General features: G+C 40.5%; 1 protein-coding gene across 2 annotated transcripts; it reads right to left on the reverse strand.

Moving 5' to 3' along the window:
* Positions 1-150: 150 nt before the first annotated feature.
* Positions 151-7,538, reverse strand: rnf223 (ring finger protein 223). Of its 2 annotated transcripts, none has more exons than XM_026153220.1 (2): positions 7,257-7,538; positions 151-3,898 (listed from the first exon to the last, which is right to left on the reverse strand). In XM_026153220.1, the coding sequence occupies exon 2, from the start codon at positions 3,819-3,821 to the stop codon at positions 3,114-3,116; it is 708 nt and encodes a 235-aa protein (XP_026009005.1). In that variant the 5' UTR covers positions 3,822-3,898; positions 7,257-7,538; the 3' UTR covers positions 151-3,113. The 2 variants fall into 2 exon arrangements, with proteins under 2 accessions (XP_026009005.1, XP_026009004.1); XM_026153219.1 differs by having other exon boundaries at positions 151-3,901.
* Positions 7,539-16,126: the final 8,588 nt, after the last annotated feature.

Consider the following 16,126-nt stretch of genomic DNA (forward strand, 5'->3'; position numbering starts at 1 on the left):
AGGAGAGAGAATCTTTCATTCTACAGTCACGTCATATCGGTACGTTTCATAAAAATAATCGGGTCTTTACCAAGGTCTTCATATCATTTAAATACAGTCTCAGGTGTGAGTGTGTGAGTGTGTGAGACTCATTACAGCTGCTTAATTATTTACAAAAATAAGCCAAAGTGCAGCAGTGTGTGGAAAAACTAAGGACTTGCTGCTTTCAAAGAAGTGAAGAGGGTAATGTAGCAGCTAGGTGCTGCTAAGCAAAGGCATTTGATTTACTGATTATCCAGAAATGTGAGCATCTCTGCATAAAGGAAAGAAGCAACTGCTGTTGGGAAGGAATATGTAGCTACTTCCAAAAACTCAAACTTCCAACTTTCCAGACTGGGATTATTTATAAGTGGAAAAAACATTTGGGACAGGTGCCAGTCTGTCTTGGAGTGGACGTTTGAGCAAATTCAGACTGAGGTCAAACCATGCAGTTCTAAGAGAAACCACGACCAAAGACATGAGCGCTACGTTTCAGGCCTGAGTTGATGTTAAAGTTTATGATAGCACAAAACTTTGGAACTATGAAAAAGTTGCTGGGAGAAGGCCTCCTTTCTCCTGTGCACAGTACAGTAGTTTAGGTTTGCAAAGCTGGATCTTAGCAAACCACAAGACTTCAGGAACAGGACATATGAGACCAAAGTGAAGATGTTTAATGCACAGTGCTATGTTTAACAAAAACACAGCCCATGAGCACAAACACCTCACACCAGCTGTCAACCATGGTGGTGGAGAGGTGATAATCTGGGTTTTGCAACCACAGGACTTTGGCTCCTTGCAGTCTTTGAGTCAACTATGAATTTCTCTGTATACCAAAGTATTCAAGTCAAATATGACGCCATCTGTCTGACAGCTAAAGCTTTGCTCAAACTGGGTCATGCAAAAGGAGAATGATCCCACTGTAGCAAATCTGCTACAGACTGTCTGAAAAAGAAAAGAATCATCGTGCTACAATTACCCGTCAGAGTTCAGACCTCATCTTTGGGTGGAACATTTATGCTGTACCTAAACGAATGCCCGCAAATCTCAATGAAGTGAAGCAATGTTGTAAAGAAGAGAGTGGGCTAAAAATCCTCCACAGTGATGTGAGAGTTTGATAAAGTCTTACAGAAAATCATTACTTTAACTTTTATTGCTGCTAAAGGTGGTTCTACAAGCTACTGAATCATGGGCTGTGCTAATGACAAGCTCATACCTTTCTATGCTTAGTCACTCCATTTGTCATTTCATTTGGTAAAAGCTTTACAGCACGGTACTGATCACCAACCTGCTCGTACTAAAAGCAAGGCAGGAAAGACTGAAAAAACACCAGTGTTTCATGGTTGAAGTGGCTTAAAGAAAATATGCTTTAGAACTCCAGAGCAAATAAAACAGGCGATGAGTGTGAAATTAGTGCTTTCCTAGCTGAATTTCAACAAGCTAGTTTTCTTTTGCTGCCTGTCACAAGAAAATTGGCCGTTCAAATCTGCTTTATTGGAGGCAGGCATTTATAAAAGGCTTCTTTATAGGAAATGATCAATTTAAATGTAGAGAAGTTTATTTCCAACTAACAAGAACTTATTAAGAAGTATTTATTTTGACTTCCTTTTTCTATTTAGGGGAAACTGCTTCGAGGCCGTGATTCAGCACCTTTCTCTTTCGCCTGGATTTATTGTTTAACCACATTTACCGGCAGCTTCAGCTGGTACTTGAGGAAATTCTCCTTTTATGGCTTCCTCTAAATGAAGCTCGAATCAACATAATGCTCTTATCATCCATATGCCACGTGTGAGCTCTGGAAAGCCCCCACAACCTAACTTTTTCCGTCATGTCACACAGAATCCAGGAAGAAATAAAGACTGCTTCCTGTCCAGACAAAGGAGGAGCTGGCTTTTATGGTGACGGTTTAATGGTTACATAGGGCATGGTTTGTTTTTTAACTTGATAATGAGATTACGCTTTGTTTTAATTAGCATAAAAGGGTGTGAGTAGCTTTGTGTCTGTTTGAGGCTTTAGAAACTTAATTTGTGATTCAACTTTGTTCAAATGATTTATTTTCCAGAATCATAATCTGAGTTTTTGTTTGTTTTTTTTATTTAAAGTTTGTAGAAAAGGTCTTAAGAAAACACACTTTACACATAGTTTTTCATTGACATACTGGGAACACTTCTTCGTGCTGCCAGACGGATATTTGCAAAGCAAAGTTCAACTTTCATGTGCCAGTGTCTCTGAGCTTTCCTGGTTGTGTACAAGTAGACACAATAAATTAACCCAGCTGCGCTCCAGTCCATTGAGCCTGCTAGAAAGCAAAAAATCATGTCTAATTTCAAAATACAAGTGCAGATTAAAGTGCTGAGATTCTTCATCTTCTCTGTGCCGCTAAACAAACACAGATGAAGCTGGTCTCGCTTCACTGTGTGGTGTTATTTGTAAATCAGTCGTGTCCACAGACTGTAAAAGATGGACATAGCTGCTGGTTCATGGTCTACCATTGAAGCCTTTAGTTTTATTTTTTATTGTTTTAAATATACATAATGAGTGGCTGTGATATGACAAGACCCACCCACTTTAGAAAAATGAGGTAATAAATCAGGTGAGAAGTACGTAGTTCTCCCTGCTGGCTAAGGCGCATCCATGTTGGCTTCACTTTACAGACTGAAGCTAGTCCATCCTTTATCTACAGTTTATGGTTGTCTGTGTGAACAAGAAATTTCATCTCATTATAACGTAAAAAAAAACAAAACAAGCTATGTCAAGAATTATTTTGCCCTATAACACCATAATAACATGTCACTGGTGAAAATGGCTGCAGTCAGTGTTACTTTACGGGCTGTTTGCCTGCTTGCAGTTTTTTAAACCGCCACCGGGAGGCACTGAAGTCAAATGTCTAAAAAAGTTTGCACATAGACGCTTTAAGCTTTGCGGCTCTTTTTCAAATTGAAAATGTGAGGAACTGTTTCTGTGTAGCAATAATAAAATACACTTTTAAGACAATTTGGAAATAATAATAATAATAATTAAAATGTCACACAACAGTACAAATGTATCATTCACAATATTCTAAGCATTTACAAGTGAAGTCCAGGTAGTTTCAATGTTTATCCCACCAGTTTCTTGAACATGGCACTGGTGATGTTGGGGTTGGGGGTGGTACTGATGGTCGTGTGGGTGCTTTCGCTGAAGCAGCGCATATTCCCGGTGCTGAACACGCACTGCAGAGGCCACAAAACGACCACAATAAGCAGCACAAGGAGCAGAATGAAGAGGATCATCTTCTTGCAGTCAGCCACTCTGTCCACCATAGTGAGATGGCGCTGTGGAAGCTCGGGAGCAGTGTCCATCTTGGAGGACCCAATGTCAATGCAGACGCAGAAGGCCGTAGGACTTTCAGGGTCCCCTGAGCTATTATGATTCTGCCTGCTCTTGTAGCACAGCCTCTCCCCCTCCAGCCACACCGGCTCCTCCTGCTGCTGGTGGCTGGGCAGCTCGCAGAGGACCTCGCGGCTGGTGGCTAGGGCTGGGGGTCCTTCCTTTGGCAAAATAGTGGCCTGCCGGCAGATGGGGCAACGGATGTCTAAGGTGGGGTTTTTGTTGTTGTGGTTGGACAGCGCATTGAGGCGGGAAAGGCACTCCAGGCAGAAGGTGTGGGTGCACTGCAGCTGCTTGGGTGTTTTGAAGACATTGTCGTAGGTGTTGTAGCAGATGGAGCACTCGGGCTGGTTTGCCACTGACACCTTCTTTTGCAGCTCTCCAGCGTCTTCCTGGGAGGGTATCGTCACGTGCCAAACCTGCTGGGTATCTTCCATCTTTAGAGGTCTTTGACGTCCTTTGTCAACTCTCCTTTTGGGCTCTCAGGCTGTTGCCTTGGTCTGTCCTGAAGTCCCTGCTGGAGTGAAATGCACAGATTAGTATTCAGAGTTCTTAAAAATGCCATAGAAATTGCAACAGTTTACAGTCATGCCTAGCCAAGGCAGGATTTATCCAGTCAGACTGGATAAATCCTTAGTGTTCTTAGCCTCACTTGGTACACTGATAATATTACAAAGTTTAAAGTTTTTATCCTGTCAAGGAGTATTTCGGGAACGATGCATAACGGGTCAAATATGCTGTGTGATAAGGCAGCATGCACAAAGATATAAATCAGTTAAGTGACCACAAAATGAAAAGAAGCCCTCCAGCCCCTACACAGTGTGGGCAGTGCTGCAGGTACAGCGCCAGTCATGACAACATTTTGATCAGGCCTCAAAAAAGAAAAGCCAAAGACCTTTAGTTCTGCTATAAATCATAGAACTTATTAACGGCTGCTGGATGCGCACTGTGTAGTTTAGTGTTGTAATGTAGAGGGAGTGAATGAGTCAGTCTTCAGTAAGCAATGAAAGCCAAGGATCTCTTTTTTTGTTATTTGTTGAACGCTGTTTGTTGAACATCCTGGTCAACACATACGGGGTTATCAGATTTTCACGCTGGGTGAATGTCTTCATTGTGGAAATGTAAAGCGTGAGGACTCGTGTTGAGAGTCACCCTGATTGTTTTGGGAATCCATTCCTGTTCTGGGGTCTCTACAAGACTGTTCAGTGTATTATACAGCATCTCTCATCAGCTGCAGTGAATATTAAAAGAATCTACATTATCTAACCAGTTTTGATATAATTGTTTAAAACTGGTGGGAATAAAGCGGCTTCACTGAAGGCTGGAGAGCCTCCACACAGAGAGCCTTCTTTTGGTTTGTACTTCCTCTTAAAAAACGTCCTGTCATCACAGCTCACATGCACCACGCTTGGTTGGCTTTTACGACAGATACTGTCTCCTTCAAGTTTTAACTTCGTCACCTTTTTTTACATCACGTCTAACTGCCTGCTGAATAGTGACTCATAGAATTTGTTTGGATCCTTTACCTGTCTTTTTTTGTATTTTTGTGTTTTATCTTGTACTTTCTTTTATATTTTATTAAAACATCTGATGAACACCCTCTAAAACAGCCGAATGGATTATTTCTTTACTCTTCTGGAAATATTAACCGATTCATTGATGTGTGAAAAATGGGAGAGTCTCAAAATGAATCCACAATAAAAGTCCCTATTCCATTCAAACTCAAAGCTTTATATATCTTCCTAGGAAAGAACCCTAATGTTGTAGTTTTGGTATTAAAAGTCAGTCATTTTGAGGGTTTCTGTGTGTTTGTGGATTAGGGATGAACGATGTCAGCACATGTGTTCTCCTCTCTGTGCCCCGATGGCCGGTCTTGTCCCAGTTCTCCCATCTACACAAAGTCCCTGCTTGTTCTCCACCTAATCATTCCATCTGCCCTTCACATTCCTGCACAGGGAGCTCTCTCCCTCCACATGTCTGCTGAATGCTTCAGTAGGATGAGGACAGATTTCTCGGTATAATTACACCCGTCTTATCAGTTTAAAGACTCCTTTAACCGCGGATTCTGAATCAATTACACTCTCTTTCAAATTGCGGTTTAGTTGTCGGGCGTGCCCCTTTACTGGACGCCCGTGGCACTGCAGTACGAGGTAGAAGACCTCCAGATAACACTCCCAGTGACTAGTGTCTGATGCAGCACACTGAAAATTCAGTTCATTTCAATATTACCAACGCTGATTAACCACAAAATGACACTTACGCAAAACAAGCAAACGTTGAACATTGTAAGGATTTAGCAAATATTTAAACACCTACTTAAAGGTTCATATGTGGCTAATTATTGTATTTCATGTGTTTTAAAGGCACACTGAGCCAGGTCAAGGTCTTACGAAAAGAGGAAAAGTCGTTTGATGATCCCACGCAAGCTCCCTGCATCTACAGTAATAAAGTAGCTAAATTTAAACTGATTGGCTGGATGTGACATCTCCTGCTCTGTTTCCATGTCTGTTAATCTGGTAACAAACTTGTTAAACTTTTACAGGTTTCAGTCTGGTGGCTGGTCAGAAGGAATGCACTGAGGACACTTCACAGATTATAGTCTGACTCTCTGACCTTACAAATTTACTTCATTTAGAAAGAAACATCTGCTCACAGGGACATTGTGTTTGTTTGGTTGTTCTTGTTCTTGTTTTGGTAGTTGAATCTGTGGGATTGCTTCTGGAAATTTCCTGTAAATATTCTACTGTTAATGTGTAAAGATTGTAATACTTCAGAGTTTATCATTAGCCCCCGTGGGCTCTGTTTAAGTATTAGTAGACTGCCCTAGCACACGGCTCGAGCAATACGCAGTAATAGGACAGAGTCGGTTAAACTTTAGAGATATCAACCGCTGTGAGTCCATTTCACTTGTTTTGGTGCAAAAGAAAGTGACAGCAGGTGCACTGCAGAGAGAACAACACAACCTCCCCCCTAACAAAAGGAAAGGTTTTGCACTTGGCGTCCACAGACCATTTCTTTCTCCTTTGCTCTCTTGATTTTTAAAAAATTACAGCTACAAACTGTTACACGCCCTCATTCAGAGGAAAAGCTATAAAAAAACCCTGATATTGTTCATCAGGTCAAATATTAACTCAAACTCAGTCGTTGCTCAACCCTTAACACTTCAAAACACCACTAAATCTCTTTATTGTCTTTGCGCAGTGCTTTGCTTTGACCTTCCCTTTGCAATCACACATTGCTGACCAGGTGCACATGTTTTTTTCTCCTCACCCATCCCACTGACACAATTCTTTTACAACTTATTTGTGTATTACTATCCCATCCCCCTCCCACCCACCCACCTCGCTTCTTTGTGTCAGGCTCAACTGCCATCTCTAGTGTCGCACTACCTGTTCTCCATTTGAAAGGTAAATGTAACTCGACCTGCCGACAGTTTGAACTAGGGGCGGCTCGAGACGGTTTAACTGATCGTGAGATTAGGTCGAGGCAAAAACAGATCTGTTCAGCAGGTAGCATGTGTACGCGCAAAGGACAATGCAGGAAGCAGTAGTGCAGACATCTGATAAACTGAATACACAGATAGCCACTGGTGAAATGTGGCTGCTGCAGCAGGAGATCATGAACATGTGTTGTGACGGTAACACTCTTTGCATCTCAGCAGTATGGAGATGAGATAAAACAGCCTCATTTGTCAAAGACAGCCTGGAGTGTGATTTTGTTCAATTTAACGGGTAATAAGTAATAATAAATAATCAAATATGGGTGCAAACACTAAAGTGCAGCATTTAAAGCCTTTTAGTTTAACATCAGTGAGCTACAAACTGTTTAAAAAATTGCCTCAAAACAGCATGAAGAACAAAAGTTCAGTTTACCTGTTAGATGATTAAGATGTGCTCCTGTCTTGATCGCGGTTGGGCCGAGCTCAGCTCACTCCCTCAGAACTTGGCAAAGCATTTTTCTCTGTCAAATTCAACTGACTTCCAAATTCACACCAGGGAGTTTGGGGTGTTAATTGTGCCTCTGCTCAGGTTGAGGTCCTCCTCCGTGGTGTTTGTTCGAGTGGGTGCGTGTTCAGAGGCTGAGTAATGGCTCGCTGTGTGAGAGTCAGCTCTGAGTTGTCCCTCCTCAGTGTCACCTGTCAGGCTCTGTCAGCTCCCCTTTTTAGCCCTCTATGTAAATAGCCTCAACAGAGTTTTGGCCTTGAGGCGGGGAGGGAGGAGGAGGAAGGGGAGGAGGAAGACGCCTCACAACTTCAAGGAGAGTAGTACACATTACTGGCCTGTCTTTTTATGTTCTTTCATGCCTCTTTCTGCCTGTGCTCACTATCTCTCCACACATAAAACAAACACCTATAACCTACAGCACACTAATCACACTCAATCTGATATATTATTGACGTGACTGCAACATTCATTTTCTTGTCAACAGCACTCAAATCTGTGCCCTTAAAACAAAAACCTTTAGGATTGACTTTTTCAGAGAATAAATAAATGCAAACAGACTGAAACTGCCTTTTTTCTTTTTTTCTTTTTTTTTTAACACAACCAGTGTGCTTAAGATACACAATACATATACATGTCTCATTTCCATGTAGCCACTGATAAGGCGACAGGTGGTGATAGAGGAATATCTTCCCGCCAGAGCACCGCTGCATATGCGAACAGGCTCTCGCTCCACTTGCAGTGCTGCTGGTCAACATTACAAGCCGTTATAATTCAGCCTGATACATTTTCCAAAACTTTCCGAGCTACACTTCATTAAGAAAAGAAAACAAAAATGACATCATGTTTGATCTCAGAGGGCGAGATCGCCATTAAGGAGGTCAGAGCTCAGAGATTAGAAAGACTTCTCTTCAAATCTGTATTTGAAAGACTGTCAGGATATTCAATCAGCACCTCTAACAGGATATAAACACAAAAGTAACAACGGCATCCACCGTGAAGAGGCTACTGCTCATTTATATGACTTGAAGGATGTGTGTTGGGTGTTTTATTTGATTACTCATTACATCTTATGGAAATGACTAATGGCTGTTGGCCATTAGCAATAATATGTCTCTGCAATAACAGCTTCCTAACTGACTCAGTTATTTAGTAACCCAAGCACAAATACTGCTCTATCGTATCAGCAAAGTCATTTCTTGGGCCAAATAATAAACATGCCAAAGATTTAGTGAGAGTGTAATTCTATAGTGAATGATGTTGCACGATAGATGGCAGGGAAATGATACACGTGAGAAGGGAATGTGTTTGTGCAGACAGGCCATAAAATGACACAATGTTGACTGTCTGTCCTCTTGAACTGACAGTTACTCAAACAATGAATATGATAGTCTCAACCTCTATGGCCATGCCTCCAAGGTCAGAATCTCCTGCTGTTTCATTTTAGTAGGAATATGTGCACAGTGTTGGCGGTAAGTGACATGATTATTTTTAATTAACACTGAGGATTCTCAGATGTGCCTCCTACTGGATTTGTAAATGTTCGCATCTACAGCTTGCATGAATTTCGTTTTCCACTTTCCTGTCGAGAAATTTCCATGAATCTCTGTCCTTCATCTAGTTCAGAAAGCAGCACATAGGCGTCTTAATGTTTTACCAGACTGCATGACGTCACTCCAGTCCCCAGCGTTTGTCTCCAGTGGCTCCCTGTGCATTTCTTTAAGTTCGATTACTTATAAAGAAACAAACTGTCCCTAATGTTTATGGTAGTTTTGTTTTAATGGAGAGAGACAGACTCTCAACCAAATATCCAGAAAAGTAAAACAAACAAAACAAAAGGTACTTGATCCCCTGTATCCCACTGATTGGCTCTGTGCCCATCTGATCCACGCATAAAAAAACACTTGTCCACAGAAACAATTTCTCCCAGGCCAAAGATCTGTCAAAGGACATAAGCAGCAAGCTTATAGACCTCCACAAGGCTGGAGTGGGAGTGGACTGTAAAGCTCGTTTCAAGGACCTGCAAATGATTCTGAGAAGGCTGGAAGAAAGTCCTTTGGTCAGCACAAGGTTAAAAAAAAGGGGTTTTCTGGCATCATCTCGACCATCCCCACAGTCAAGCATGGAGGTGGCAACATTTTATTTGGGGGCTGTTTTTCTGCTAAGGTTACAGGACAGCTACACAGCATTGAGGGGTTAACGGACGTTGTCATGTATTGTAAAATCTTGGACAAGAGCCACCTTTCCTCAATCAGAACACTGAAGCTGCCATGTCCAGCATATCAGTGACCCAAAACATTACACAAAGTTAAAGCCCTATAGAAAATCTGTGGAGCTGAAACTTCAGAGTTACCAAGTGCCACCAAAAAAACCTACATGATTTTGAGAGTTTCTGTAGAGATGAGTGGGGCAAAATCTCTCCTGGAATTTGTGCAAACCTGATGATCAGGCTCTCCCGAGGGTTTCTTAAGATAAGATAAGATAAGATAACCTTTATTAGTCCCACACGTGGGAAATTTGTTTTGTCACAGCAGGAAGTGGACAGTGCAAAAGTTATGACGCAAAAATTAGAATACAATAAGAATAAATACAGTACACAACTGTACAGAATAGAATAAAATAAAATACTATATACAGTAGAATAAAATAGAATAAAATATACAATAAGATAAAAATAGAATACAAATGCTATATACAACTGAGTAAAAATACAACGATGCCAGAAAAGATTATTGCACTTAGTGTTATGGCACATGTGTGGATGTGTGTGTTTGATCAGTTAAAGTCTTTATTGTGGAGTCTGACAGCAGTGGGGAGGAAAGACCTGCGAAATCTCTCCGTCCCACACCGTGGGTGCCGCAGTCTCCCACTGAAGGAGCTGCTCAGTGCTGTCACAGTCTGCTGCATGGGGTGGGAGATGTTGTCCAACAGTGATGACAGCTTAGCCGCCATTCTCCTGTCACTCACCACCTCCACTGGGTCCAGAGGGCATCCTAGAACAAGAACTTCTCCAAGAACCGAGTCATGTTTACCTAATTTGCAGTTCTGATACTTTGACTGCAGTTTCTAGCATTTGGTGGAAGTGTAAGGATGAGTTGAACATTAAGTTGAGCAGGGTTAGTGGAATTTTACAATGAACTCAAGGACGTGAAGAAAGGTGACATTCAGCAGAGAGTCTTCTAGTAACAAGTTGCTCTAAATCTGACATTTAGTTGCAATGAAACAATGATTTTTTTTTCTCTCTCTCTCTTCCCCCGTTTTGTTTCTCGTTACCCTCTCTTCCACAGCTCTGCAGGTAGCTCCAGTTCTGGAACTACCTGTTCCTGGTTTGCAGTTACTGGTCACACCAGCCTATCAAGTGCTTCTATTTGTTTTCTGTCTCTTTGCTCTTTTTCCAGCTCCTCACTTTCCCTTCATCCCAAACTGGTCGAAGTAGTTTGTTGCCCTTGCCGAATCTGGTTTTGCTGGTACAATACAATTACAGCCACCACTAATTGTACATGATACTGAAGACACTGTAGGGATGGTGCAGTGGTTGGCGCCATCCTCCTCGTTGGCTGGGGCCTCTTTTTGTGCAATTCATACGTCATCTCCACAGATGTGGACGTGTGTGTCCTGTTAATTAGTGCTGGTCATAGATGTAAATGTGAGAGCGAATGGTTGACTGGTGACTTGGTGCACTGGGTTTCCCCAGATGACCCAGTTCAGTGACTGCTTTGGTAATCGATTACCTCAATGATTGCTAAAGACAGAGCCTCTATCACGTCTCAGCTTGTTCCCTGGATCACCTGACTCCAAGTAGCTTTAAAAAACAACTGCTAGGAAAAATAGGCTCACATTATTTTTCTAGCATGGACAGTGAGTTACTTGTGTGTTCGATAAAGACATATTAAGTACAACTGCTGTTAATATTTATTAGTTTACATGGTTTGCATTTGTCTGTGATTTTGATGAAGGTCAGACTTCACTTTATGAGTAACCCTCGGATAAATCCTTTTAAGTACGAGCCTCTGTTTGGCAAGGTCTGAAGGACTGTGAGTCATTGGATTCTGTTTGGATCTTGATGACCCATTCATCTGATTTTGCATCTTCTATTTGACTATGTTGATGCTTCAAGGACAGCCTGAGTCTTTTTTATCTAATTGGAGAGATAGTACATACTCATGTGGAAGAGAGAGTAGACACAGGAAGATTGTGAAAAACTCTCATTGGAAGGATACCTGCCGCAATACCTGCACTCATCTCTTTCACGCTTCGTATATGACACGATTATGGAGTTTGAGAACAAACGTATGTAACAATGATCAGTGAAAACCAAAATCATTAACGCTTTGAGGTCTGGATTTAAGTTAAAATAAAAACTGTATTCAAATTAAAATTTCATTAAATAAAAAATTAGGTTACAACTAATTAATGAAGCATTCCTGTTTTTAATTTTTCTTATCATTACAACAGGGGTAACATGATTATGCGGACAATTTAAATGACAATTTAAAGGTCCGTGTAATTTTGCTAACAGCACACGGCTTCTGGAGACTGAACTTAACAAAATTTGCCAAGAAGTGTTTTTGAAACTTTTGCCTTCTTTTTTCTTCTTGTCTTTACTGTCAACAAGTCGGATGACAGACCTGAGAGAAGGTCACTGCTGAAGTTAAACTTCCCACATCCAATAAAAATGTGAAGAGCAAACAGACCGGTTAAGTTTAAATTTGGGATAAAGGTGTTATATTTCCACTAATATGGATGTGTTAGAGATCTGGGACAAAGCTTTGACAGGTTAGGTTCAAAATTACTTCAAATCAAAGCAGGTAAACAAGAAAACAAATCATTTAAAAGGGTGTGTTTTACAGTTGACTGTAAACTTATTATTTATCTTTATGACTTCAAAACAGTCATAAGTTTATCCTCTCCAGTTTTCCTTGTTGTCGTCACTGTTATCGAGAAAACGATGGCTCTAAGGAGGATGTTTACGACTTCCTCGGAGACTCAAATGAGCCGTATAAAAAGAGATCACGTGCTGATCAGATTTTCCATGGGGGATGGAAACTCTGTGCATAGCTTTCCAAAATAAAGAATAACTTCTGAACTGAGTTCAGTCAATATTTCTGTTTGGTGTGAAATTATAATTTTCCATCATACGCTGACCTTAACTGACAACACGCAGCATTAATGGACGTACTTATGCCGACACAGTATTATGTATTACTGCAGATGGGCCAAATGACTTTTGGAAAATGATATGTTGTACAAAATAAACACCTGCTCAGACACACACACATGCAATGAGAATACAAACTTGCATGCATCTTTACATTTTCCACAAAACTTATTTACAAAAAATTAACCAACAATGATGTCTTTTTTTTTCTGCGCACCACCAGGAACCTCTAGTAAGTATGTGTGTATTCTGGCAACATTAGCGTTCACTTTAAAGTGTCCGTTAATGTTGCCAGAAATCGTGGAAAAGATTGTGACAGCTCGTGTTGTTGCAAGGGATGAATTCAATTGATGGGTGGAAATTCACTTGGATTACTTGGAAGGAAAAAGAAAAGAAATGTACAATTATTTGTCAGTTAGAATCTGATGAGAAGGGTCGTCACAGAGCAGAATCACAGATGGATGTGGGAGAAACTGATTGAATTTCCAAGGTCTAGACATTAGTAGTATCTATTTGTGAACTTATCGAGATTTTGGAGGCGATGCACTGGGCAACTGAACTAAGGTGGAGATGGGGAGGCGGAGGACGATACTATTTAAAGACAGTGGTAGATCATGATGACTTTTAAGTCTAAGAGACTAAGAGATAAGAGAGATAAGATAAGATAGAACTTTATTAATCCCTCGGGTGGGTTCCTCTGGGAAATTCGATTTCCAAAAAAAGCACAGCAATGACCGAAGTTACAGTTACAGAATTGTTATATATATATATACACACACACACACACACACACACACACACATATAAATACAGAAACAAATATAAATAAAATATACAAAGGGGATAAATAGAATAAATAGGAATAAAAAATAAAAATACAAGTGAATTGCACATTTCAAGTATTGAGTCTATTGCACTGTTGACTATTTACAAAAAGTATTGCACAAGGTATTGTACAGTGAGGTGAAGAGGCACTACAGCTTAGTTGTTCCCCCCTCCTTTGTCCTCCTGTTTCCCCTCCCTCTCCCCTCCAGAGAGGAGTTAAACAGTTTGATGGCGTGTGGGACAAAGGAGTTTTTAAGTCTGTTAGGGGCTGATGGGCTGATGAGAATGTGGGTAGACAGAGTAGTGACACTAAAAATTTGAAAGAGCTGAATTCAAGTTACAGCAAAACAGAAGAGATGAGAAAACCAGGGCAGCGATAACACCTCATATTACCAACAGCATTGTAGCTAGAACACAAGAATTAAGATGTTTCTTATTAAACTTTGATAAAGTGAGTTTTGCTCATGAAAAGAATAAATAACCAGAGAGACTTTATATAAATGCAACAGAGTACTCTTTGTAGTCATACTTTTGAAAACAATTATGACATTTGATTTTTTCTTTTCTTTTTAAAAACTCCGTATGACCTTAGGAGAACTCCTAATTCTACTAATTCATAAGAATGCACTACCTCAAAGACATTTATTTACAGTCCCAACTGCAAAGTTGATCAAAAAGTAAAGTTTTAAGTCTAACCTTAAAAGAAGAGAGGGCATCTGTCTCCTGAACCCAAACTGGGAGCTGAAAGCTCTGCCTCCCATTCTACTTTTGGAACCTGTAGGAACCACAAGTAATGCCACAGTCTTAGAGCAAAGTGCTCTGTTTGGACGAGGACAGGTAGTCTTGTGATGCAATGAGGCTTGCTTATTAGGACTCTGTAATATGAAATATGAATGTGGGGTTGAGGCTGGATTATTGATGAGGCAAAATGGAAAACTTTCTTGAGACCACAGATCATCAGGCGGATGTATTCTAAAATGTGGGAACCACTAATATAAGCAAATATGATTAATGAATCTTCTTTTTTACAAAATCCTGAGACACTATTTTGGAAAAGATTTCTCGTCAGGATTTAGTTTTAAGACCATTGAACTGAATGGTTTAAAGTGAAAAACAAAAATCCTTGCAGTATAATGTATTGTTTTGAACACAGTGCATTATATTGTACATTATAAGTGAAAACGACTCTTGCGAGTCCAAAAAAAGAAAAAAGTGGAAGGAATTCATTCAGATTCATTGTGGGTTTGGGGTCACCAGGGGCTCTCACAGTTTAATACAACCTCAGGAAACAGTGGGTGTACATAACAGTAGTGGAGCAGTAAAAGTAGCAACTGAATACAAGAAAGTAATCAAATATTGACTCCAGACTCAATGACAATGAGAAGCCTACACAAATAAAATTCTCATGGGGTTTGGGTACTGTCTTCTCTGTCTTGTATATCACAGTTTTCAGTCAACTTGCTGACCTCCTGAGGACGCACTGTACTTTGATATATATATATTGCCTAGATTTCATAGGGCCAAACCCCAGAAGGACAAATAACACGATTCACCAGCACCTGATTAAATGAAGTGACTCCAGGTGTGTTCACGTGTGCTGTCACTGACGTGTTCCCAGTGTGCTCGTTCATGCATCACAGTGTGAGTTTAGCTGTTTTAATATAAACTAGTAATACATGTATAAACTCCACTCTCAGTACATGTGGTGTAGCACTGTTATCAACAACTATTAATGTGCCATGAGGTCTCATAGCGCTGTTGTAATAGTTGCACAAACAACATAAGCATATTATTAGTATTTGCATTTTAGCTTCATTGTTTGCATCCACTCCTCTATTTATGAACGAGGTGATTTCTATGAAAATGAACGAGTCACAGCTGCTGGTAAACAAAGTAAATATCTGGATTTCCATGAAAATCAAACAAGTTGCAGCTTCTCGTCTCGTCAAGGTCGAGAAACTTGCTAGAGTGTCACAATCAGGCCCAGATAAAGAGAGAATTCACGGGCAGTTTCGTCTGTGTGTGCATCCTGTGAGCACTTCAGAGGCAGCCTCTGAGGCACGGCTTTACAAAAAAACACATGAAAATGTAGAACATGGAATTTCAAACTTGTACTTCAGCAGCGCTTTCTTTGGGTAGACGTGAAATAATGACTACCTGCAGGTGATTAAAGACGTCTCAACGGGGAAATGGATGGAACGCTTTCCAAGTACCACAGTTAATTAATTTTACTTAATTGCTTTCAATCACTGTGAATATTCATCACCATGTCAGAGATGTGTATTGTCGAAGGTGTAGCATTAACATTAGTAGTAAATAGTAGCAATAATAGTGAACAAATTAGTAGACTGGTGGTGTTAAGACTTTAACACCACCAGTGGTGTTAGAAAAGTAGCTTTGGTGTTTGAACGAAGCATGACGTCATTGTCTCAAAAGTGCCTCGTAAGGGCTTCTCTTCATTGACTCCCCGTTAAATTCAGAATCAAATTTAAAATCCTTCTCCTCATATACAAGGTCTTGAATAATCAGGCCCCATCTTATCTTAAAGACCTCACAGTGGTAAGCTCCTAGGATTTTAAAAGTAGAATGGGAGAGAAAGCCTTCAGCTTTCAGGCACTTTTTCTGTGGAACCCAGTTTGGAGCTGGTTCACCTCTTTTCACTCTCCATGCGTTTATACACCACTATGCATTTAACCGTTATTTATTATTAATCTCTGTCTTTCTTCCACAGTGTCTGCCACCCCCCTCCGGTTCTCCCAGAGGTTTCTTCCTGTTAAAAGGGAACTTTTGCTTCCCACTGTCGCCAAGTGCTTGCTCA

The sequence above is a fragment of the Astatotilapia calliptera genome, chromosome 20 (genome assembly GCF_900246225.1).
Source record: "Astatotilapia calliptera chromosome 20, fAstCal1.2, whole genome shotgun sequence".
NCBI lineage: Eukaryota > Metazoa > Chordata > Actinopteri > Cichliformes > Cichlidae > Astatotilapia > Astatotilapia calliptera.